The sequence below is a fragment of the Marmota monax genome, unplaced genomic scaffold, assembly GCF_021218885.2.
Source record: "Marmota monax isolate L192 unplaced genomic scaffold, Marmota_monax_Labrador192_F-V1.1 WCK01_AAM20220418_F8-fsc00090, whole genome shotgun sequence".
Taxonomy (NCBI): Eukaryota; Metazoa; Chordata; class Mammalia; order Rodentia; family Sciuridae; genus Marmota; species Marmota monax.
This window is the reverse complement of record NW_026695219.1, coordinates 3922306-3949846: the sequence shown is the minus strand read 5'-3', so window position 1 is coordinate 3949846 and position 27541 is coordinate 3922306. Positions and strand designations below refer to the sequence as shown.

General features: G+C 36.1%; 1 protein-coding gene across 4 annotated transcripts in view; it reads left to right on the top strand.

Annotated features, from left to right (window-relative positions):
- The window catches only part of Pld5 (phospholipase D family member 5), a 421479-nt gene that overhangs the window by 163671 nt on the left and 230267 nt on the right, over nt 1-27541 (top strand). For 2 of the 4 annotated variants that reach the window (XM_046432532.2, XM_058575184.1), the window contains exon 2: nt 24590-24726. In XM_046432532.2, coding sequence (XP_046288488.1) covers nt 24590-24726 — 137 coding nt within the window. Of the gene's footprint in view, nt 1-24589; nt 24734-27541 lie in introns of all 4 variants that reach the window. The other 2 variants (XM_058575187.1, XM_058575185.1) reach the window with 1 other exon arrangement.

Below are 27541 nucleotides of genomic sequence, written 5' to 3'. Positions count from 1 at the left end.
TTATTCTAAGATATATAATATAGTATTGTTAATTATATTCACCCTACTGTGCCTTAGAACACCAGAACTTATTCCTTGTATCAAACAGTATCATATTGCTGGGTCAATGTCCCCTTCCTCTACCCACACTATTTTCCTTTCTGATAACCACTATCCTACTCTCAACTTCTGTGAAGTCAAATTGTTTAGATTTCACTTATAAGTGTGTCACTTGTGGTGTTTTATCTCTCTGTGCCTGGCATTTCACTTTGTACAATGTCCTCCATTTCCTTCTGTGTACATGGAATTTATTTTTTCTGTTTGAAAAAGAGATTCCATTACTTTTTGCAGGAGTACATGCTAACTACAGTTTAACAGAGACGTACATTAAACTTTGTCATAATGAACTTCCACTTTCTATTTTTCTGAAGACTCATTAGAGAATTGGGCAACAAGAAGTAGGAGATATGCCCAAGAATCTACAGACAGAAACTTGACCATAACAATATAATGTTGGAGATACTATAAGGCTCAGATGACTGGGAAAAATGGGGCAGTGTTGACCAATTGGAGTGATAAGACCAAAAAAAATGATGATAGCTAATGGGAACTTAGAATATAAAACAATGTAACCTGGGAATCTAGACAAAGAAGACTTACAAATACAGTTCATGTGGCACGTGAGGTGGACTGATTGGGTAAAAAAAAAAAAAAAAGAAAAAAAGAAAAAAAAACACTGAAATAACTCTATAGTACAACAATGTCTAATGGGTAATAAAAAGGAATAGTTGGGTGTTGGATGGCCAATAGCAGAAATGTCTATTATAGTAATACCTGCCTAACTCTGGGTAACCCGTTAGGTCCCATCTTGACACTTACTTTCCTTTTTCTGTAACTAATTCAAAATATTTGTCTATATTCAGTGTCTCCAATTTCCAAAACTTCAGCAGAGGATTGTCAAGGGTGGCAAGGTTAACAACAGCCTCTGCGTTGCTATATCAGCTCTCAGTTCTCATTTTCCCTGACCCATCAGTAACATCATTTTCACACTCCTGAAAAATCTGTTTTCAGTTACCTCTGAGGATGTCATGCATATGGTTTTCTCCCATGATGGAGCCCATTTATAATAAGCCAATAGCTAACATTATACTGAATGAGGAAAAGCTGAAAGATTATTCTAAATTCTAGAACAAGACAGGATACCTAATTTTACCACTTTTAGTCAAATCAGATCTTGAAGTCCTAGCCAGAGCAATCAGGAAAGAGAAGGAAAAACAAAAACAAAGGCCTTCCAAGTTGGAAGTCAAATTGTTACTATTTGCAGACGACATAGAAAACCCCCAAACTCCACCAAAAATCTAAGAAAACTAATAAACGAATTCAACCAAGTTGCAGGGGTAAAATTATTTTTTGGTTATCAGCTGCCTTTGCTTATATAATTTCAAAAATGTGAAGCTTTCTACAATTAATTTCTTGATGTCTACCTCTGCTCCTATAAATTAAATTCCCTGCCTAGACAATAATTCCTTTTATCATTCCCATAATTTAGACTTTCATAATTTAAAAATTTTCTGACTTTTCAACAGTTTTTTTAAAAAAGTTCCCTATTAGTCCTTGTTGTTTTGCATTTGTATCACTTTGATGCCTCATAGTGATATTGAAATAATGACCAAACTATTATAATGAACCCCTAAACTAAACTGAAAAAAAAACTTACTGCTCAAAACCTTCTTTAAAAGGTCTTGACACAACACTTTGGCTGCCAAAGTTCCAACTTTTGAGCCATAGATACTTTAACTTGATTCTTTGCTTATCATTTTGGTTATGGCCATGTTTCCTCTGTCATTTCCCAGGTTTTCCATATGAGAAATTGAGATTGTCTCTCATTAAGGGAGAACAGGATCTTCCTGCAGGCTAAACCAGGCACACCTCTGGTGGGTCTGATGGAGGACTGATTTCATGACAGGCTGCATATTAAAATATAAAACTTCAAATTTTGTAACTGTAACAGTAACAACATGCAATCACATATTTTTTTTCTGGTTTCTGTTGTTTTTTGTTGTTGTTGGTGGTTTTTTTTCCCTCTCAGCTGTGTTCACATCAGCTCTGTTATTTTCAACCTTTCAGTAGCTGGAATAAACAATTACATCAGGGTCATTTTGACCTTGGCATCAAATAACTGACGATTTGTAGTGTTTTCCTTGTGGAATGTTTTAAAAGCATACTCTTTTGTTTGCACTTGAATAAAGAAGATATAAAGATTGAATCTAAGAATTGAGTGGGAATTGAAAAAAATTCAAGCAGAGAACAGGGGAAGAAATATAGATTCTTCATATTATCTCTCTGCCCAACTCTGACTTAAGCATCACTATTTTTAAGGGTTTTTTTCCCCATCAGTTGACTAGGGGTGTGGGGGACCCATCCTTATCTGGACGGGTTACCCTAACATTCTAGCAATAGTATACTGCAGAGTCTAAGAGTATCCTGCAGAACAGCAAATCTGTCCTGCAGATGAGATTATATGGCCTCTTCGGCTCATAAAAAAGAAGGGTTGCCTACGTCCAGGTTTAGAGTGTTCTATATAAATCCCTGCTTGCCTTTTCCTTGAAGGTATTAAGAGAATGCTTACATGTATTATGGGCCCACTATTTATTAATCTCTTATGAAACATAACTCTGATCACTGTAGAGAAACTGTTTAATTGTTCAAACCAGTTTCCCCCTTCTTATATAATTTTATATTGCCCAAGGAAGAGCATAGAAAGCCTAAATGGCCTATTTATTTCTTGGTAAGCTGCTTAGATACAGCTCAGAAAATGTTAAGCAGATACATTTTTCCCTTCAAAGAATCATTCTTCAGGGACTTTATTAGACATTGTTTTAGATGGAGCATCATAAATAATATCTAAGCAGGGCTCTTTGCAAGAGATACATACTCTTTATATTGATGGCCTAACCTAGGCAAATTATTATGATGATTAATATGAAACCTTTTGAGAGTGTAGGCAATTAAAAGATGTGTATTAAGTTGCGTATCCTCGTTTTATTAATTAGAAAATTAGCCAGAAAGCATCATGCACACCAAGGTGCTGGCATTTAAAATTTGTGAATAATTATATTTTCACACTTAAAAATATTGGATCACTGTGAGGAAATAGGGCAGCAGCCAGCAGCATGTGGAAACTCCCTTATTACACAGTATGCATTAGGAAGAAGAGAACATAATGCAACTTAAAGTTGCATTTTCTTTGAACTCAAATCAGGAAAATCATCTATCAATCAGTACTTGCAACTGGTTGGAATATTGTGGAGATCTTGGAGGTTTTGGGAAGGCTGTAAAGAAAATATGAAATGAAAACACAAACTCTGTGAACTTGCAAAGTGGAATTTTAAAGTCCATGCGGGTGGTGGCTCTGGAAATGGCCATTCCTGAAGTAAATGGGGCTTTGCAGTAGAATCCTCCAGCAATGCACGTTTTCATGATGTATCTCTCTAGTTGAATAGCCCCCTATCATAGTGGAAGCCAAGCTCTCAGATTTTTATCTTCCAGGAAAAGTCAGACATCAGTTCCCTTATATTTTATCAAGTACGTGGAAAAAATTTCAGAAAAAATGTAGTGTATCTTTCTCACAGGTTGACCATGGCTGTGAGAAAGAAAGAGTCCATGGCTCTTGCAGGCAAAGCCGTTTGAAAAGCAAATGAAAGCTTTGTTTCCTATGTTTAGGATTATGCCAAGTGTGAATGCAGTCATATTCTCAAATTAAAGAATTTTGCTTTTTCTGGTATTGGTGAGAGGTTGCCTTCCTGAGGATGTCCAAAATGACATAATTAAGAGGCAAAGAGTTTGCAGAGTTTGTGTTTATGAAAGGTAACACAGGTAGCTTCCATTGAAAGAAAAAAAAAAAACTAAACCAAAGCTTTCGTAGAAGCTTCCAGAACAGCACATAAAAAAAAAATCAACAGAAAAGGAAAGACAAAAGAAACTTACAAAAATAAAACTTAATCAAAGCAGAAGCTCAATAAAGAAAAATGAAAAGTGGAAAAACTGAATGAAAAACAAGGAAAGAAAGTTTGATATGAAAAATGAGGACAGAGAGGAACTTCTTAAAGACACCAAAGTTTTGAAAGTTAAAAAAGAAATTGCATTAATGAAGGGAAAATGTTGAGGAGAGCTTGTTAATGAGAGGCAAAAGAAAATTCAGGATAAATAATGTGAGCCTAAGAACTGAAAGAGAATTGCAGATTCCATTTCGGCAGCTGCTAAACATGAGAGAAAAGGAAAGTGTAAGAGAACGATGTGCTAGACCCACATTTGGTAGACAGCTGACATTTGTTCTACCACAAATCAAGACTTTTATGAAGAAGCTAAATTTGTCCTGAAAGCTATCACTTCAGACCTCAGAGAAACACTTTTACACCTGAGGATATTTTACTAAAAACATATCAGTCCTTGAAGAAATTTAACAGAGATGTAAAAACCTATTAGAATATAATTACCAAGTGTCTATATTAATTTTGTTGATTAATTTTGATCATTAGAGCTCTTATTTTCCTGGGGGAGGCTTTATACTTTTTTTAATGTAAAGATACATAACAAACAAAATTTTTTTATGGACTGTATGTTTTCAATCAGGAAGGTTTCTCCTTATAAGTTTTTTTCCATGCTGCCAGAAAAATACCTTTGAGTCATCTCCAGGGCCCTCCAACAACCCTCACTAACATATTTTACTAATGTTTTTAACCCGTGAGGTCCCAAGTTTTCAATTCTAAAATATTTCATCAGAATTGATACAGACCTGAAAAGCATAATCTAGAGTTTATATATAATCATATTATTTAACATTAATTTTATATAATTATTATAATTATGTTATTATTATGTACTATGTTTAAGTTTTTAAGGGTGCTCAACACATGGGACAATGAGACAAATGAGTTAATCGAGCTTCCCCAACAATCTCCACAAAGCCAAGTCCACAGGACTTCTCTTCCTTGAGTTACTGGACATATCAGCAACTTTGGGTATATAATTATATGATTTCCCATACTTGAAACACTCCCCTTTCTTAGATTCCAGGATGCCATTGCCTCCGGATTTCATTCCCCTCTCACTGTCTTCATTATTGGCTCAACCTCTCAGACCTACAAACTGTGCTTTGGGGCTTGGCCTGGGCTGCCTTTTCATTGTTATCTTCATTCTTTCTCATAGTGATCTCTTCTGTTCCTTGAAATTAAATATAATGTCATATCATGTCCAATGTTAATGATTATGTTAATGATTATTCATCTCCTTATTTGGCCTTGCCATTATAATCACATATATATTATATTATAAAACTATATATGTATTATGGCATCTATAACATAAAAACTCAGCAGTAATCTTCAATGAAAATCCTAAAAGACAACACTTGATAACTTCCCCTTCACTCCAAATCTCTTCTTTCCTCAGTTTCTCTCTTCTGTTAGTCTCTCCTGTATTCAATGCTCAGGTTGAACCCTGGGAACAATCCTCATTCCTCCACTTACCTTATGTCCCTCCTAAATAGGCAACATACCAGCCTCTTATTCAACTCTTTGCCAAGATATTTGGATTCTTTTTCTTATATCTATCTCTTTTCATTTGCCCTGTGTTTACATTGGTGAACAGGTAGACTCCAACCTGCGCTCAATGATCCTACTCTTTTCCTTTTAAAATTTATTCTTCACCAACAGCCAGACAAATCATTTTGAAGAGTTTAAGCACTCTTCTTTTTTTCTTCCCTAATAGTTGTTGGAGGTACTGTCAGATTTGGAGCTAAGTGAAGAAGCTGTTTGAGGGGGGTGCCAGACAGGCAGGGTTGGAGATAGTTATGTACCAGAATTTAATGAATATGTAAAAATAGGAGGTTACTGATTCAGGTTTCTTATTGTCAGTGAAGAGAGTTGTTAAAATATAAAAGGATGACAAGAAAATGAATCTGGGATATGTATTAGAATTCTAGATGCTGGAATGAACATAACATTTTTTATATACTGAGATGGATGTTGAAATCACATAGGTGTTTGGGTGTGTATTTATTTCCTAGCTTTGCACACTGAGAGGGTCTGGGAGAAGCAATACCCTAATAACACTGAGCATTTTTAATATTTAGGTCTTGGTTTTTAAATAATACTCTTAACTGAAAGAGTACAGGAATACTTAGAGGAAAGATTTGTTCTGAGATTGGGGCATAGATAATGTGAGATGTGTCTAGAACAATTACACCATAAAGGTGAGTTTTCAAATATTAATGGGGACGTATCAAGAGGACAGAGGCCATCTTACAGGTACTCCTGGTGTCCATAGCTGGTGAAATTTAAGCACCAAAATAAATAATGAGGGATGGGGCTGGGGCTCAGTGATAGAGCACTTGCCTGGCATGTGTGAGGCACTGGGTTCGATCCTCAGATCACATAAAAATAAAATAACGGTATTATGTCCACCTACAACTTAAAAAAAAAATATATATATATATATATATATATATATATAATAAATAAAAATAATGAAGGTAATAATATACTACATATATAGTACAATGTATAGGCATTATAATCACATATATATTATATTATAAAACTATAAATGTATTATGGCATATATAACAAAAATAAGAATATATGAATTTATATTAATATAAGAAAGTAAAATACAATACTGATTGTACAATACTGATTAATAAATGTAAAAGGAATGACAGAAGTACAATACTGATTAATAAATGTAAAAGGAATGATAGAATCAGAAAATGACATTTGGTAGCCATCAATAACACTTGAATTCAGGCAAGAGTTAGCAGTAGATGCTGAAAGTAGGTTTGCTGGAGAGCAGGGTATTGTGTATTCTTAAAATTTGTCCCCATGAGACTTTTCTTAGTTACAAAGGGGATGATGTGGCTATATAGTAGAGAAACTTGATGGACATGATCTTGATCAAGTAAATGAAGTAAATATCCTCAGTAATGGGGCAAATCAAAATTGTATCTTTCTGATAGGATGAAATACCAAGAACTCAGCATCACTTTTATGATTCCTGCCAGAAATACATAACCTGGACCTATTCATGCAGAAGCAGCCGATAAACCCATTTTAAACAAAATTCTGCTAAGGAGATGGTCTGCAATTTTCAAAAATAATGAGGTTATGAAGGCAAAGGAAGGGCTGAGGAACTGTTTTGTATTTAAGCAAATTAGGGGGATGTTACAATGAGGGATGATGAATGATTGTGTCAGATCCATTTGTTATAATATAAACTATCAAAATTTGATAGGGTTCTGTGGATTGCATGGTAATATATCATTGTTAGTTTTCTCATTCTGATGATTGTGCTACAGTTATGTAGTGTGACTATATAGGGGAATATGCTTCTTTTGCAGAAATACATACGAAAACAACCACTATGGAAATCAGTATAGAGTTTCCTCAAATGATTAGGCATGGAAACACCATCTGATCCAGCTATACCACTCCTCAGTATTTATTCTAAAGAATTAAAGTCAGTCATACTATAGTGATACATACATACCCATATTTATGGTAGCACAATTCACAATAGCTGAACTATTGAACCAGCCTAGGTGTATGTACATCAACAGATGAATGGATATAGAAAGTGTGGTGTATACAATAGAGTTTTATTCAGCCATAAAGAAAGATGAAATTATGTCATTTTTAGGAAAATGAATAGAACCAGAGACCATTATGTTAAGCAAAATGAGTCAAACTCAGAAAGTTAAGGGTCATGTTTTCTTTCATATGCAGAAGCCAATGAGGAAAAGGGGAAAGAAAGGTAGGGGTGGATCTCATTAAAATCAAAAGGAGATCAGCAGAGTAAAGGGACCAAGGAGTGGAAAGTGGGGAAAAAGGGGAGAGGTGGTGGGGAGTGACATTGGCCAAATTTTATTGTTATATTGTGTGCATATATGAATATGTAACAACAAATCCCATCATATATATGTACAGTTATACATACTGCACCAATAAAAAAGGTGGGGAAAAAAGGAATATATACCAAGTATTCAAAGGCAATAGGACATCAACTCTTCAACATATTTGCAGATGGTTCAGAGTAAAAACAAGTTTAATGCCATCATGCCAATATTCCTACGTTAAAACCTTTAATGTTTTTCTTTTTACTAAGGATAAAATCCATATCATTAGCCATGGCATAGAAGGCCCTTATGACCTGCCCCTGCTTCATTTCTGCTCATATCTGATGAATTCACATCTAAGTTGCACTCAAAGTTCTTTGCACCTTCTGTTCCCACTCCCTGGAACTTTTCCCCTTCTGAGCTCTGTTGATTAATTCTTTCAGGTTTCAGGTAAAATTTGGCTACTTCTTCAATCATCCTACCCAAAATGCTCCACCTCCTGTCACCATCATGCTTGCCTCTTTTTTTTCCTGCATAGGATTTTTCCACATCGGACATTAATTTGTGTATTTTTTTAAAATTTATTTATTGTTTATCTCTCTTATTAGAGTAAAAGCTCTAAAAGAAGAAACCAAAACAGTCTTATGTACTACTAGATCTCTAGGGCCTGGGAGAGTGTCTAAGATTGTAGGCTCTAAATAAATATTTGTTTCATGAATGAATTTCTTTCACCTCTTCATTTTAGTTACTAGGCAGACAGGGTAATATAAAACTTCTACTCCAAAATATAACTATTTCAGATATCCCATTATGCATAACTTAATTGCTATTCTTTCTGCTAAGACAAGTCCTCACCTATGGACCTCAGTGCTTATTATGAAATCATAAGTAATGTCATTAATGATAAGCAGTGACTACATCTGTTTACTGTACCTTTGTTTGGGAAAAGAGGTTCCTGCCAATTAAAGTCCCTTTCTGATTTTTATACCCGCCAGACACATTCTAAGCCTCCACTGACCAAAAGTGGACTAATAGTTTAAATAGTAGTACTGAAAATAACAGTTCATTTAAATAATTATATTCAGCATAATATCATTAGCCTGAATTATTTTATTCATGAGTGCATTGCTCAATGTTAAAGATAGCATATAAGAAAATACAGAATATTCTGTTGCTGAGCAAGCTAATATATAATTCAAACCTCTGGTCTTGGCCATTTCATTATGAATATGGCATAGAGAATTACACCATTCCATGTCAACTGGATTTCAACTCCAGCGTATTTTTTTTCTTGTTAAATAAGGAAAAGTTTTTTACTTCATTATAATGCCTCTTTTTGAAGGTTTGAGTGTGTGTGAGTTCATAAGCCATCAACAATGGGACTGTGGACTATTGGGACTAGTGTGTTAGTAGGTCCTCTTTTGGGTTGAAATCAGTAAATATTCCATTGCATTCTTATAATAATCATATTTTTATCTTCTTTATTTTATAATGACATGTTAGAGGGCTTGTTAATCCTGTAGAGACTATTCTTCCCAAACCTAGATAAGTTCTGTTTGTGAATATACGTTCATATGCAAGCCACCAATCCAAAACCCTGACCACATCCTTTATCTTATTTTCACACACTAAGAAAATATTTCTTCTGCCCTAAATCATCCCTGGGTAAGGTACCATTCAATAGACCCCATGTCTAAAGCTCAGAACCATCAACATTATTCAAATTATCCAATTCTCTAAACTTGCTCAAACTTGTCTACCCTTGCCTTGCTCATTCCTTCCACAGTAAAGGCTCTGACCCATACTTTCCTCTCGCTCCCATGCCTCCTGATGAACCCTAGTGCTTCCCCATGTGATTCTGTGTGTCATATCTTGAGAACTTGAAGTAATAAGTAATAAACATTTCTTTCAAGGCACTCATCTTTGTAACTGTCATTTTACCATACCTGATTTAGGCTAATACCATTTATATTTTTAAACAATTGTGCAGCACAGGGGAAAAAAAGTACTTTTCATTCCTTCTTCAGAATCCCTAAGGACATCGAGTCTTATTGTCTGACACCTTTGGAAGTGGACAAAAACTCTCCCTCTCTCTCTCTTGTTCTTTTTAGTTTTTATTTCTCTTTTTTGTGCAAATTCATGTAGAGCAATGTGCTTTGGCTAGATAGAGGTAGGATTTGATTGTATTGTAGCCTCCAGAGAAATTATATTCTCCAGTTTACATGTACCTGGTGTTCAATAGAGAAGGCAGGAATTTGCACACATGCAAGCCCTTGGCTCATACCACAAGGTCATAACATATAATTTGTACTGGAAATAAAGCAAAGCCATGGAGGTACAGAATGCATCTCTTTCCCCAAAAGCAATAAAAATGTAGGCCCTAGGGGTTGCATTGAATCTGATTTTACAAAATGGTTTATCACAAAGGTTTGGATTTTAAAAAGTGTTATGGAATATCAGATGGAAGAAGGAGAGAAAGAAATCACATTAAAAGCTTTCCCAGTGAATGGGTCCCAAGGTATTTTGAACACAGATGTGATAAAATTTGAAAACGAATTAATAAGCTTCATATTGAAGAACTAAAGATCAAAATTGTTCAAACGCTGAGCTTTAATAAGCAATTTAGAACTTTGGTGAAGAAACGCAAAGGCTGGAGTGAGCTTTGGGGTAGTAGGATAAAGCAAAAGCAAAGATGGCGGCACAGGGGCAGGAATTGGGGGAGAACTTTCCAGGAAGGAAATGCAGCATGAGGGCTGTTTGTGCCCTTGAGGTATTATTGGAGGCTATTACTGCTTGGCTGTGAATGTTATTTTATTGGGTTTGTGTTCAAGTTCTGCCCCTTACTAGAGGCAGATCCAGGGCTCATTACTCATTCCTTGTTATTTCCCTCATCTGGAAGAATGGCAGTGGCTATTCAGTATTGTTGAAATATTCCAAAAGCAGAAAAAAAGCACGTCATTCCCAGGAGCTTGAGGATTTACCCATTGTAAGTGATAAATTTCCTAGTGATCTCATGTATTATCCAAAATACATATGGAAGTTTTACTCTAAGCCATATTTGGAACAATGAAGAATTTCAATGAATGTAAGCCAGAAATGTCATCTCATTGGTCTGCCATAGAACTGTCAAATACCCCAGTGTTCTAAAGGGTCCTCATGAAAGACACAGATAACAAGTAGGTATATTGTGTCACATATTAACATCCATTAATATGTTTTTTAGATAGAAAACAAAAACCAAAGTGAAGAGAGCTTTGCTGTAACTCAGCTGTTGATTGTTTATCCTTGTTACTCTTCTCTCAGACGCTGTTTTGCTCTGTATTTCAAGGGAAGATTTGCATATCCTTATGGTTCTTGGAACATAGTTTTCCCTTCTTCCTACTTTTTAGCAATGGGTAGTTGTGCCTCTACCCCCTGCCCATCAAATGTATACGCATAGTTTTACTTGCACAATCCCTTGTCATTAGAGGAATGAGCTGAGATTATTTGAGAGGGAGCTGAAATCAGGTAGACGCTGAGAGGAATAGGCCATGAAGGGTGAGGGCAGGGAAACCAGGTACCTTGGTGGGTTCTAGTATGTTCTAGCATGGGAACCATCTGAAGGTCAACTGAGTAGGTTACTGTTACGAATACAGATTTCATCTGGCATGTGGATGGCCTCAGTGAGCACTGTATGTAGAGCTGCAAAGTACTGGTATGTGCACCCAGAGTGAAAGTTTGTTGGCCCCTGGTCACTGTAAAAGACCAAGGTGTGGGATGAGAGGGAACCAGAGGCTAAAAGAGAAACTTTGGACTAGTTAGGAAGAGACTAAATTGAGAGGCAAAACTCAAGTCCATGTTTCAGTCAGCTTTTTTGTCTTTTAGTCCTGACAAGAACAATTTTAGAAGAGGAAAGTTTAATTGAGGGCTCATGGTTTCAGAGTTCTCAGTCCATAGATAGTTGGTCCATTTCTCAGGGCTCAAGGTGAGTCTGGACATTATGGCAGAGGAGTGTGGTGCAAGAAGCAGAGAGAGCTCTGTTCAATAAGCCAAAATATAAACCCCAAAGGCACACCCCAAAGGAATCCACCTCTTCTAGCCACACCGTACATTCCTACAGTTACCACTCAGTTAATCCTTATCAGGAGATTAATGCACTGATAAGACTAAGGCTCTCATAAGCTAGACATTTCACCTCTAAACCTTCTTGCATTGTCTCACACATGAGATTTTTGGGGAACACCTCATATCTAAACCGTAATGGTCCAGACTCATCATCTGTTGTTTGTTGTTAGTCTTTTTTTTTCTTTAAATTATTTTTATTATAAAATATGTATACTACAACATTTACCATTTTGATCATTTTGAATTGTACAGCTCAGTAGTATTAAATGCACTCACATTGTTGTGCTACCATTACCCTTATTCATCCACAGAGCTCTTTTCATCTTGCAGTCCTGAAATTCCATATCCATGAAGCAGTTGCTCCTCAATTCTTCCCTTTTCCCCACGCCCTGAAAACCACTGTCTTACTTTCTGTCTCTACCAACTTGACTACTCTTAAGTATTTCATTTAAGTGGAATTATATAAAATTTGTCTTTTTGTGACTGGATTATTTCACTTACCATGATATTTTCAAGGTTTATGCGTTGTTGTGGATGTGTTAGAATGCCCTTCCCTTTTAAGGCTGAACAATAGTTCTATGGATGTATTTCGTTTATCCATTCATCTACTGGCTGGTTTCCACATTTTGGTTATTGTGAATCATGCTTCTGTGAATCCCAGCCTACAGATCTCTGGTAGAGACTCTGCATTCCATTCTTTTGGCTATGCAGTAGTTCCCCATTATTCAGTTTCACTTTCCATGATCTGAAAATATTCAACGGAAAATTACATAAATAAATAATTCACAAGTCTGATGTTTCATCAGAAGGTCAATAGTGTTAGGTCAATGCTACATCACAATGTCTACATCATTCACCTCTCCTCATCTCATCATGTAGGCATTCTAGCATCTCATATCATCTCAAGGAGAAGAGTGAGGACAGTACAGTACAATATTTGAAAGAGAGAGAGACTACTTTCACATAGCTCTTATTAAAGAATAATTGTTTTATTTTATTATTAATTATTGCCATTAACATCTCACTGTACCTAATTTATGCATTAAAATTTATCATAGGTATGCATGTACCGGAAAAAATAGTATACACAGGGTCCAGTACCATTTGTGGTTTCAGACATTCACTCTTAACACATAACTCCTGGATAAGGAGAGGGATACTGTATACCTAAGATTGGAACTGCCAGATTATATGGTGATTCAATTTTTTTTTTAATTTTTTGAGGAAATTTCATAGCGTCTTTCCCAATGGAATACTGTTTTACATTTCCACCAACAATGCCCAAGGGTTTCACTTTCCCTGCATTCAATTTGAGTCTGACCTTTTAGGAAGCTACATAGCACATCTCTTAGGAGTGGGTCCCATATCACCCCTGAGTACAATGGAGGACCTTAGCTGTAGACAGACAATATAGTTGATTGCACAGTGACATCTGAGGTATGGGCCACCAAATGGTACTATTCTCTAACAAGATACAGCCCTAAACCTCTAACTGTCTCCACTGCCTTCAGACTCTGAGGGAAAAGCTAAGGCATGTATGGTAGGGCCAGGTTGGATAGATGGTCAGCAGCTCAGGGGCTTTGACCAAAGAGATCGGGTTAGGAAAGGTGAGAGCAGGGAATGACAGACATATATGAAATGGTACACTGTAAAGCCATATTTGATTAGGTGCTGGTGATTGCTTAGCAGTGATGTAGAACCCAAATCAGCCTCTTTGAGAACTGGAGGAACTGAAAGAGCTTTGCTGCAAGGAAAGAAAGAACACGTAAACCATGCTTGCGTCTTTCCTCTTCCTGGTTCGATGATCGTCTAATAATTTATTCTATGGCTTAGGAGTTTGTAAGGTGATTTATTCTGCTTTTGAAGGAGTGATAAATATGCTGTGATAGGGAAGCATGAAGAATTGCACAGCAATTGTTGTTGATGCCTATGCCAAAGGAAGATTTATGAATAGGCTAACAGCAGCTCAGACCACAATAAACAGACACTATCCTTGCAGAAAATGACTACTTCTATGGGCAACGACGGGAGGCAACTCTGTGGCTCAGAATGATGCTTTGTTCAGATAGTCATATACTCTCTCTGGCTCCCCAAAGCCATGCTCTTATAGATCGTCCTGCCAGTGGGTGGAAATAACTGTGCTGTGTGCATAGCTTGTGTTGGGATTTTTACCCAAGAAGGTTGATAAATAAATGAATAGTGAAGAGGAGAAGAATGTGGGCATCTCCAAGAGCAGCAGGCTGCATTTTATTCCTACAGTGATGTTAATTAGATGAGAGTCTCTACATCTGTTAAAATCTCTACTGAAATGTTTAACCCTGCCTTTCCTCCTTCTAGTATTAGTGACCTCATTGTCTCTAACATAAAACTGCACTTCTTTATCCATCGCCCCAGGACACTATCATTCATATATTGGTAAACTCTTGTAATCCCAACAGAGGGACTTGTGTCCTGTAGGGAGAGCCCCACAGAAACCCAGTCAGGGGCGGACTGTAGCACTGAATCAGGGGACAGGGTGAGAGGGCAGCCCTGGGAGATCTGAAAGAAAGCAAGAATAGCTGAAAGAAAGTGGCTTGGAAAGCAGCAAACAGACAAGAGAGGGATGGAATTCTAAAAAGAGAGAGACAAAGAAAGACACAAGGGATGTGGTGGGCAGGAAAAAGCCCAAAGGGAGCTAGGGTAGTAAAGAATCCCTAAGAGGGAGAGGAGCCATCAGGATAGCTATTTAGTTATGAGGATACAACATGCTTATGTTCATCAAGTTTCTTCCCACATCAGTAGGAACTTTCTAAAAATTAGTGCTGTCTTCCTAAATAGTAGTTTTGATGTGTCCCAGCTGAGGATTATGATGTTGTCCATCTGGGTACTGAAGATAATAAGGTCCCTAACAGTGATTGTAAAGTTGAATAAGTTGGTTTAAAGTTTCCCTCCTACCTTATCTCTATGTTGATCTAAATGTAGTTTTATGCAAGTATGTGTGCAGTGTGTGTGTGTGTGTGTGTGTGTGTCCCTTTTTAAACAAGGGAACTGAGCAACTAAGTACCAGGGATACCAAGGATAAATTTTGCTTTTTGTTTACTTCCCTCTTATACCCAAAGTCAACCTTGACTTGCTTTTAAATTAAAATATAGCTTATTGAGTTTTGTCAACAGTGGTTAGCCCCCCGCATCAGCCAGATAAATATCAGGCTTTTCAGTGACCCGAAAACAAATAACTTAGAAAAGAAATATAAAACAATCATAACCAGCTGACTTCAGAATAAATTTCCATCAAAAATAAGTTGAAAGGACTTGGACTTACTTTAATATGTTAAAAGATTCAAAGCCTTTTTTTTTCAGCTTGTTAAAAGCAGAGTGTAGAGTACAGGTTGCCAAAATAACCCTCAGCTTATCAAAGACCAGCTGATGATTACATGTCATTTTTTGTTGGTGTTCACTTTTATCTGTAGTAGAGGGGAGGAAAAAAAGAACATGAAAGTACAACATTTTAACTGTTAAAATATTGGCTACTTCATGTTGATGTTGACAGTGTTCTTATTCATTCACTAATACTCAGAATAACTATTTTTGCTTTTTGATGAGTACATTGGAAAATTCTTAATTCTCTCTCCTTTCCTTTTAGGAATTAGGTGTACATGAAAGGAAAGGGGGGAGACAGCAAAATTGGCCCACTCAAGTAGAAATCTTCAGTGAAATGGATTACCAATCAATTCCTCCCTCCTCCTCAACCTGTGCATCTAGAATGGCACGTCCATTCTTTCTGCAACACGCATACAAATACACACACACACACACATACACACACACACTTCAAATGTGAGGTCCTTAGGGACAAAGGCTTTCTAGTGGATTAGATAAAGGGGCATGAAGGGAATGGATGAGGGGACAGGAATAAGAAAGATGACTGAATGAATCTGACATAATTTTCCTATGTACATACACGAATACACCACAGTGAATCTCAACATTGTTTATATCCACAAGACTGGAATCCTAATTAGAATAAGATTATTTCATGTTTGTATAAATGTACTGTCACATATAACTAAACAGAACAAATACAAATTTTTTAAAAAAGAGAAAGAGGAAAAAAGTAAGAAAAAGACCAGTCTGTATTTCTGAATCACCAGTGTTAATACTGTGTGTAGTATGTCTTGGATGCTTGGTAAGTGTTTTAAGAATGAAAGCAGCACATTTTTCTTCCCTCTGCTAAAGCCACCAATGACTTCAGGTGAGAAGCCAGGCACTGAAGAAGGTCATTTAAGCTCCAGGGTCTTCTCTGTACCACTCCGTGTGTGCCATGCCAGGTGTGCCTGCCCTCAAGCCACAGACTGCCACTGCAGCCCAAGAGTGCCTCTTGTGCCATTTGTCCTTTACAAACTAGATTGTTCTTTTTGCTTGCTGGTGTCTCATACCATCAATCAAGCATTGACAGAGAAGAGGATTACAACTGGGTCACCAGTGTCCTACTCTTAGTGATTTTCTTATTTAGAAAAGGAAAAAATGAAAGGTTGGATTAGATGATCCCTGAGTATTCTTCACATTCCAAAGACCAGTGATTCTCTAGTTGTCCTCTGTAATTTTTGAAACTTGGGATAGTATATATTCTCTGCTTAATAGTTTTAAGGGCTTTAAGTGAATATAGACAACCTAGAGGTAGTGGTTAATGAAGCCCACTAGTGAAACCGGAAAATTGAGCTGAAGAAATAACTTGCCTTGGGAGTAGTACAAATAGCCAGCTTTCTTCCTTATTGCTCTAAGAGACAGTTTAGACTCAGGGCTAACATAACATATCCAAATAATACGAGTGAACCATGATCATCTTTAACAATGTAGCCTTTCTGGACTCACAAAATCTCTCTCCGCTTGGTAGAAAATCACAGCAGTAGATTTGTACAAGTTCATGGAATCTTTCTCTGCATATATACATATTATTGGCTATAGAACATTCCACTGGCTCACTATATTGTAGTCTTTTTACCAAATCCTGTATTTATGGATACATTATTTTCAAAATAACTTTTGGATATACTTGCTCTTATGTCTTCGTGCACAGCGTGAATTCTTCTGTAAAATTAAGTCTTGAAAGTTGAATTTAAGAGTCAAGAATACATGCATTTAAAATTTTGATAAAATCGTTTTTTAAAAAACCTGCCACATTGTCATCAAAACAAGCTCAGTCAGGTTGCAGTTTTAACCAATGCCCATTTCCCCAGATCCCTATAAATTAGTTATCAATCTTTTGAATTGTTGCCAAACTCATCTGCAATAAATAAATGTGATTATTTGGAAGGAATATGCTTTAGCTACTAAACTTTTTATTTTTCTATTTCTTTGATTATTTACAGACCCACATTGTTACTTTTCTTTCATTGAAAAGATGGATATATTGACTTTCCTGGATTTATTCTGTTTCTCTTGATATTTCTCCTGTTGATGTCATTTAAGACCTTTGAGCTCCTCACACTTCAGATAGAGCCCTAATATCCAGAGTATACAAAGAACTCAAAAAATTAGACAATAAGAGAACAAACAACCCAATCAACAAATGGGCCAAGGACCTGAACAGACACTTCTCAGAGGAGGACATACAATCAATCAACAAGTACATGAAAAAATGCTCACCATCTCTAGCAGTCAGAGAAATGCAAATCAAAACCACCCTAAGATACCATCTCACTCCAGTTAGATTGGCAGCCATTATGAAGTCAAACAACAACAAGTGCTGGCAAGGATGTGGGGAAAAGGGTACACTTGTACATTGCTGGTGGGACTGCAAATTGGTGCAGCCAATTTGGAAAGCAGTATGGAGATTTCTTGGAAAGCTGGGAATGGAGCCACCATTTGACCCAGCTATTCCCCTTCTCGGTCTATTCCCTAAAGACCTAAAAAGAGCATGCTACAGGGACACTGCTACATCGATGTTCATAGCAGCTCAATTCACAATAGCAAGACTGTGGAACCAACCTAGATGCCCTTCAATGGATGAATGGATAAAAAAAATGTGGCATTTATACACAATGGAGTATTACTCTGCATTAAAAAATGACAAAATCATAGAATTTACAGGGAAATGGATGGCATTAGAGCAGATTATGCTAAGTGAAGCTAGCCAATCCCTAAAAAACAAATGCCAAATGTCTTCTTTGATATAAGGAGAGTAACTAAGAACAGAGTAGGGTCAAAGAGCGTGAGAAGAAGGTTAACATTAAACAGGGATGAGAGGTGGGAGAAAAAGGGAGAGAGAAGGGAAATTGCATGGAAATGGAAGGAGACCCTCAGAGTTATACAAAAGTACATACAAGAGGAAGTGAGGGGAAAGGGAAAAATAATACAAGGGGGACAAATGAATGTCAGTAGAGGGGGCAGAGAGAGAAGAGGGGAGGGGAGGGGAGGGGAGGGGGGATAGTAGAGGATAGGAAAGGCAGCAGAACACAACAGACGCTAGTATGGCAATATGTAAATCAATGGATGTGTAACTGATGTGATTCTGCAATCTGTATATGGGGTAAAAATGGGAGCTCATAACCCACTTGAATCAAAGTGTGAAATATGATATATCAAGAACTATGTAATGTTTTGAACAGCCAACAATAAAAAATTTAAAAAAAAATATCTGTCTAAGCATTTATTTTGTGGAATCTCACACATTTACATTGCATTTAATTCTCACTTAGTTCAAGATTCTGATTCTTAATTTTTTATTTGACCCATGGACTATGCAAAAATTTTCTTAGTTTATAAATATTTGAGAATTCTTTACAGATCTTTTGGCTATTGATTTATAATGTAAATCTATTTTGGTCAGAGAATACATTTTGTATAACTGAAATTTTTTAACTTTGTTGAGGCTAGTTTTAAACCCAGAAAATGGTCTATTTTGGCAAATGTTTTATGTGCTTTCAAATAAAAGACAAATCTGCTAATTTTTATTGGAATTTTCCATAAATGTCAATTCAGTGAAGTTGGTTGACAATGTTGTTCAAGTCTTCTGTGTACGTGTTGATTTCTTATCTCCTGATTCTATCCATTTATGAGAAAGGGGTTTACAAATCACTAAATAACTGAGAATTTTTAATTTATCCTCAAGTTTTATGAGCTTTTGCTTTATATTTCTTGTGAGCAGTTTGAGTTTTCTGAGTCATGCTTTTTATGACATTTTAGACAGACCAAAGCAGCCTTGAAACCAGGCCTGATTTTTTTCTATTTTCATTTTATAAGCATTCTGCTTGGTGCTCTATATATTATAAGATTTTTTTTTTCACTCTGTGTCTTGGGAACACCAGCTCTCCCTGACCTATGGGTGGGTCAGGGATATTCCACCTGTTCCTTTCAAGTGGTTATTTCCCTGGGTACAGGTGGTTTCCTCATACATGTGTGCTGATCAGTATTCAGCTGAAGACTCAGAGAGACCTTCTGAAGATCTTCAGAGCTTTTGTGAAGGTCTCTCTCTTGTACTCTGTCCTGCCAACTCTAGCTTTCATGGCCTTTCTATCCCCAATTTTTCTCCTCAACTTAGATTTGTGGACTCTTTCAAAACTCTTTTCTGTGCAATGGCATCATTCAGTATGCATGTGGTTCTCAGCAGGATGCTGTGGGTTGACGGGATACATTATATATAGGTAGTAAAGCTTCTGGAGTAAAATAGAGTCCCTAAGGAAAGGGGTACAGAGTAAGAAGAAGAAAATTCTAAAATAGAATTCTAGGAACATAAAAGTGAAGTAATAACTCTATTATAAGGATTTCTAGAGTTTTCTCTGGAAAATTCTGCCCTAACTCTGTAGTATGGATTTTCTGAATTGGTTCCAGAGTGTAACCATTAATAAGTCAGTTACTCTGGATCTTATGGGTGACCTGTTTTCCCTGGAACATGACCAGGAACTCAATTTAGGAACATATTTATAACTGTAGGAAAATCCTGTAGGCCCAAGAATGTCATGACTTCACAGTTCAGGGCTAACCGTTCGACTTTAAATTTCTACACTAGTGGATCGCCATGGGGATTTGTTAACTAGAATTCATAATAATATGAAAATAACCATTGAGCAGAAAATGACAAAAACAAAAAGAAAATAAAGGGAAATATTTGACTCTATAAAACATATCTAGAGAGTTCAGATTTAGTTCCGTAAGTTAAATACCTAAACTGGTATTTAAGTGGTAGATCAGTTGCCTAGAATCCATGAGGCTCTGGGCTTCATCCTCAGCACTACAAAACAAACAAACAAAAATACATACCCCAACTATTTTTACCTGCTTCTATCACTTGGACAACTCAAAAATTAAATACGTTAATTTGTACATCTGTCCTATGGAGAATATTGTATGTAACTTTTATCTTTGCAGGGATTAAAAGTTGTACACATAAAATGTTACATTTTTAAGATGCCATGATTATATTTTTTTTAATTTGTCATTTTTTTAAAAAAATCGTGTTAATACATGAAAAAGAATATGAATAATTTTAATTTTTGTCATTTTTACACATTTACATTTTACTTTTATGCACCTTTGGAAATTCCTTTTAAGAATCTGTTAAATAGTATAAAAACCATTTTTCTGATTTTTAAGTCTATTGTTCTTTCCATAGTTAGAGGTCACATATTTCTATTTCTTATTTGAGATCAAGTAAGCTTGGTGAGGATATACACTCAAATACTTTTAATGTTAGCATAACTGGATTTATTGACCAAGAAAGCAATTTTTTTCCATTTGTATGTAAACTGTAGTGAAAAGTAAAGTTTGACTGATGCTAGATATTATCATTTCAAAATTTATTTTCTCTTAATATGTTGAGCTTATCAATGAAATTTGGTTTATGTTTGCTGGTTTTCCTTAAAACTTTACTTTCTTTGATTCAATACAATAAAAACAGAAAAGTTTGTTCGAATTGATTTCCAGAATAATCTATTAAGGATTTGTAAATGAATAAATCTCTTGGTAACTTGGAGTCTGGATTCATTTATTAGGCTCTTATGCTACCAGATGAATAGAATCTTTCACTTTTGATGAAGTGGAAGTGAAATGAGACTTAAGTAATGGTGTGACCTTATACTATTATAGTACATTGTTCCAAGGAGACATTTAAAAGTGAATATCAGAGTCTGAATTTTTATTCTTTGACAAATTAAAGTGAAAATAGTAGCTCAATTGTTCTTCTTGATAGAATTTATAATAAAGAATTAAATTAATATAATAAGTTAATGGAAACATGTAAGGGTTATTACATCAAAGTACTTCCAATAGGACACAAATTAGCTAGTTCTCATTTACTGCTTTATCATAACCTTCAGAATAAAGGGAAACAAATCAATGTTGTAATTTAAGCGTTTAGTATTAGCATCACTAGGATGCATTCATCAAGTGCCCCCGGGGTACCCTACCCATGGTATGTTTAAGTTTTGTCTTCAGGATTCTTTTTGAGATAATGTTTAATTATATTGCTGTGAGTTAGAGTCTCTTCTAAACTTGGTTAATGTGAATAATATTACACTACTTCAAACTGCTCTAAAATCTTTGTGTGTATGTGTGTGTGTGTGTGTGTGTTTACAATTTCTAGGGAAAATGGAGAAAATATTGATTTGTTTTTGTTATAAAATGAGTAGATTTTTTCCTTAGATTTTTAGAGTAAAGGAGACAATAATATATTCATGTAATGAAATATTATGCCCAACTTAATACTATACTTTAAAAGAAAATTAATGACATTAAAATGGGATCAAGTGACAAAAATAAAATATAAAACCCTGTATAGGGTAAATTTGATCAGATTGTTAGGTAAGTAAATGTAGTATAGAATAACTCAAAATAAATTGCAATATGTTTGGGTAAAATTGTGATTTATTTTCTTTTTAACATTTTGTGTTTTTTTTTTCAAAATTATAAACAGGTTATATTTTTTCAGTTTTACAAATAGTGAATATCAATAAAATATATAAAAAGTAAAGGCCAGGAGGAAACATTTTCAAAATAAGAATATGTATTGTTTAAAATTGTTTTTAAATCCCCAAAAAAGAAAATGCATGACAATATTTATATTTAAATCATTAGGATGTATTTGTCATGATCTCAGTAATGTTTGAAAATGAACTACTAAAGGCAAATGAGTCCAATATGAACATGTACTATGCAGGGTTTAGTATAGTTAATATAGTAGTCCCCTTTATCTACATTATTTTTCTGCAATTTCAGTAACCTATAGTCACCTACCAAAAAAAAAATCACAAGAAAAATTTTGGAAATAATTTTTCATTTTTGATTGCATGCCATTCTGATTAGTGTGGTGAAAATCTCAAACCATCCTGCTGTGTCTCACCTGGGACATGAATCATCTCTTTGGCCATTGTGTCCACACTGTATACACTACCTGTCCATACATATATCTACAACCTTATAAAGTAGTTATTTTTGCTATCCCTATTTTACAGACAGGAAATCTGAAGTACAAAGGCAAATATTTTGCCCAAAGCGTGCAAACAGGAAGTGGCAGAATGTTAACACTCTGATTCCAAAGTTGGAGCCCTCAACTGGTTCACCAAGGTGCTTCTTAGAGATAAAATCAATGGGTTAGCTCAGCAGTAAAGTGCTTGCTTGTCCAGCCTGAGGGTGACTGTCAGTTTGATACCCAGCACCACAAAAATAATAATAATAATAAAATAATATTAACAAGGAATAGGAAATGGATGGAAAATAAAAGGACAAGATAAATGCACAATCTGTTCTGCAGACTTTTATATAGTTGCTAACCGTGTGCACTAATTTGCCTCCAGCTCTAGCAGAGGATGAACTATAAGATTTATAACCACCTCTTTGGTTTCCACTATGGAAACAATCCAGTTTTCAATCAGGTCACAGTTGAGTCTTGAAAGATACATTTCATATGCCTCTATTCCCAGAGGTGTGCCACTGTTGTTTTCATTTCATTCATTCCCCTTTTGTTGGTTTATACAATAACTATTTCTAGAGCACCTTTTATTTGTTAGGCTCTATGCTGATTATTTAGGGATAGAACAAACCATGATCCAGGACTTAAAGATAACCAAGGTCTTGGGTAAAACAACAGTGGTGGTGTCTTCCTTTGGCTTTTACCTGCTTCATTTTTTAGTGTGGAATGTGAAGAGAACACAATGTGGAACAAGGTCCTAATGGGAGACAAGACCCAAGGGAGGGTTAGAAAACACCTAAAGGAAGTCTTTGGGAAACATTGTGGATTCGTGACTCAAATGCCTTTCTCTGTAATGTGCCCTGTGAGGTTGAGTCTTGGAAGAATTGGACTCTGAGTTTGGGAGGTTCTTTGGATTCCCTAGAAATCATTTGGCTATAGCAATACTGGTCAGGAGCGTGATAGGAGTGGCAAAGTCAGCAGGTTTCAACAACCCTTTGAATAGAGAGAGAGGGAGAGGGAGTGTGTGTGTGTGTGTGTGTGTGTGTGTGTGTGTGTGTGTGTGTGTCAGAGAGAGAGGGAGAGGGAGAGGGAGAGAGAGAGATGGTGGCGGGGTGGGGAGGGATAGATAGAAACAGAAAAAGAGTCTTTTGTACATTTATATTTATTCTTTGGCTAAGATGACATCCCTGTCTGCGCTGCCTGGTTGAAGATCACTACTCTTTGTAAATAACCCTTAAGATCACATAGATATTTAAAAATTGCCTTTTCTTCTCTTTTCCCTATTTGGATTTATCTAATTGAGGGTGACTTTGTCATTTGGGCTGCTATAACAAAATGCCATAAAGTGGAAGGCTTATCAATAAGAAAATTTATTTCTCACAGTTCTGGAGATTAAAAAGTTCAAGGTTAAGGAGACTCAAATTCAGTTCCTGGTGAGGACTCACTTCCTAGAGCGCACCTTTTTCCTTCATCCTCACATGGTGGATAGGGTGAAGGAGTTCTCTGGGGCTTCTTTTAAGGCCACCAATCCCCTTTGTAAGAGCTCTATACTCAAAGTCTAATAACCTTCCAAAAGACCTGACCTCCTAATGCCAGTTGCTTTGGGGGTTAAGATTTTAACATAGGAACTTAGGGAGTAGTAACACAAGCACTCAGACCATAGTAGAGAAAAAGTAGTCAAAATTATTTGTCTCAGTGTCACAGGTGCTACCCAATAATCATGGCCCTGACTTCTGCCCTGAGTCCCTGGAGGGAAGGATGTCTTACTTGGGCCTAAACATATGCATATGAGTGGCTTTGACTATCTGGAACTTCATCTTGTATCTCTAAATGAAAATCAAGAGTATGAATGTTGTTTATGCCTGTGTTCAGTGTTTTGAAATATACTGTGTCAGCTGCATAAACCATGAGACTAGCTAGCATCTGTGTTTTATTTTTAATTTGCAACAATAGACCTTATAGCGATCTTTTCTGGACTGCTTTTGATTAGAAAGAAGAGCAAACTCACTCAAAAGTGTGGATACTGCACTTGAATTATTGAACAAGTTCTAACCATTTAGTGGAGTTTAAAGGTCTTGGGTACTTTCACCCAGAGAGCTGCCCTTCACTCGCAATGCTAACAGTAATGATGTCTCAAAGGATATTCCATGGAATTTGGAAAGCTGTCAGATCTTAAGTTTCCTAAGGGATGGCAGGCGGCCCACTTACATTTTTCCTCTCTTTCTCTTGCAGTCCCAGCAGAAGTGCATTGTGATCTTTGCCCTGGTCTGCTGCTTTGCCATTCTAGTTGCATTGATATTTTCAGCCGTGGACATCATGGGAGAGGATGAAGATGGACTCTCAGAAAAAAATTGTCAAAATAAATGTCGGTAAGAGGTAACAAACAAAAATTCTCTTTTAGGGAGTGGGCGAGAGAGTCAAGGAGGACCTTGGGCGGTAAAAAGAAAAGTATCATAAACACAAGTAATCATCTAACTTCCCCTTGGGTTAAACTGAAATATGACATGCCTTATGGAGGATCTTGCTTTTAGAGCAAGGCAATAAATAGCAGCAATGATTTTATTAACTTTTTAGTTTGGTCATATCCTATACAGAGTAATGGTCAACAAAATCAAATGTTGTAACTGTCTGCATACCTGGAGACATCATTGTGTAAAGTTTTGGTTTGTTCCCCAATGAGACTGGCAAAAAAAAAAAAAAAAAAAATGAGTGTCCCAGTGGACAAAAAACACTATGCTGGTTGTTCAAATGGATGATAACATGCACATCTCAGAAAAATTCCCAACTCAAGTTAGGGAACAAATAAGCATTGTCTACAAGAAGACAGGGGCCTCCTTGGTCTGCTCCAATTTAGCATACTTTGTTTTTAATCTAGAAATTACAACAGCTTTGCCAGCAGCTTTCCATTTGTGTACAGCATGCATTGCGTAATGATGTTTCTTTAGTCAAGGACGGACCAACCTATAAAGCAGTGGCCCCATGAGATTATATTGCCTGTTGGCATTGCAGCCATATAAGTACACTCTATGGTTTTCATACAGTCACAGAATGCCCAATGGGCACATTCCTCAGAATGTATCCCCATCCTTAAGTGACACATGACTTATTGTGTCTCTTTAGTTATATTAAATAGCATTTCCCTGGGGTCATTTCTGACTGGTAGAACCACCAATGGCCCAGTTTCAGGCCCATGGATCTCCTCTTTCAACTCCTCTTTGGACTGCTACTTGTTTTGTTTTAGGATAGAGGAGGATGTAGAAAAAAATACCAAGAAGAGGTAGATAGATAAGAGCTCTATTTTTAAATATGTCTTGCTGCAAATTTGAACTGAGGCCACAAAATGACAGTAATTATGAATTAGAGCTTATAATGAATGTAAATTATGATTTTTCCCTGTGGAAAGCATGAGTCTAAGTGCCCATCTTTTCTAGCTCAAAATCAACAGCAACTTGATAATGCGTAGGTGAGTTTTTATCCTGGATATTTTGCCTTGAGGTTAAGTATTCTGGCATAGAAAATGTCCTGATGAAACAATTGACTTTTTTTTTTTCAACCTATGATCTGTTATAATCTAGTTACCAGGCAACAAGTATTATACACAGAACAAAGCATACAAGAAAGAAATCAGCATGCATTTTGGATTTTATTCCTTCATGTTAGAAATGTGTTCCATAAATGCATTTATCTCCCAGACTGAATTTAAGAGAAAAAAAAATGTATTGTTATTATTATAAGGAAAATAATGGAAAAACAGCAGATTGCTGTCATCTTCTGCTAATGCTACTTATTACATGTCAAATATAAACAATCCATAGTCAAAGGGCCAATGACTCATATTTATTGAGTAGAAACATTCGGCCTCTCTCTCTCTCTTACCTCACCTTATAATGAAGACTTCTGGGTTTTTTAAATGCAAACTCTAGCACCTAGAAAGCAATTTTATTGAGGTTAAACCATAAAACCTTCTTTCAGACAAAATATCTAGGAGTTTTTCAACCCTCATTCCCATGTATTAGTAGGTTACAATAAAAAGCAGAGAGCCTGAGAATTCTATTTCTTTTCACTTTGGGGAGAGTATTGCTCGTTTGAATTTTTACTTTTAATTCATGCAACTGGAATTTGGGTTTGTTTATATCTTATATCAACAACTAAATTCTGATGATTCAATGCTGCATCTCCCTCCGTCCAGAAATATTAGTCTAATTCCAACCATCCTCCTGCTTCGTTTCCTAGGAGTAGTTGAAATCACTATCATAGTTACTACATGTCACCCCTGTGTACAGCCAGTTTTTTGGAGCCACCTATTTTTAAATATGTTTTGCCTTCTACATTCTCTTTTCTGTGTCCTCTATTATGGTTCTGCATTTTAAGTCATTTTAGTAAGTGCTTCAGTGCTACAGTGTTTACACTGTAGATGAAATCTTGTGCCCTCCTAACTTCCTCCCTTAGAGACTTCTGCTTTTCTTCCCCTTTCCAATGCATAGGATTAGGAGGTAGGGTATCTATAATTTCTTATACCCCAAATCTGCTTACCACATCATTGTTGCATCATTTTTTCTGGGTCATTCTCATTTTAATTTGATGAAAAAGAATTCTTTTACAGTGTTCATCCCCACTTTATCATCTTAGGCAATATCATCTTCCAAATTTCAGGACTTTTTCTTATCTTCTTTTGTGTCTAACAGACCTCCCAACTGTCAGTCCCATCCCTCACCAACATCCTTAGTAACTTGAACATATACCACCCAATACCCTAACATTATCATTTTTAACCACCTTAAATCAATAAATGTAATGTCCACCTCGACTTTGCACCCACCTGCCAGCAAACCTCCACTTCCAAGTTAGGCTAATACAGTAAACGATAGGAACTTGGAAATCAGAAAGATCCAAATTCAAATCTGCATGTACCCACTTTCTATCTCTGTGAACTTGAGCAAGATATTAATTGAATTATTTCATTCATCACCTATTTGCAGAGCACCAAAAGACTGAACGAAGAGTCACAATACGGTTAATGAGACTGTCAGGTAATGTGCCTGTTAAAAACTACAACAGCAATGTAAGAAGAGGTCTGTGAGAATGTCTTGAATAGTGAAAACAATAAACTCATCCTTGGATTTATTTCTCTGTTCCACCTTGGATGGGTTACGAAGGCTATTTAAATTTTCCTTAAAAATGATA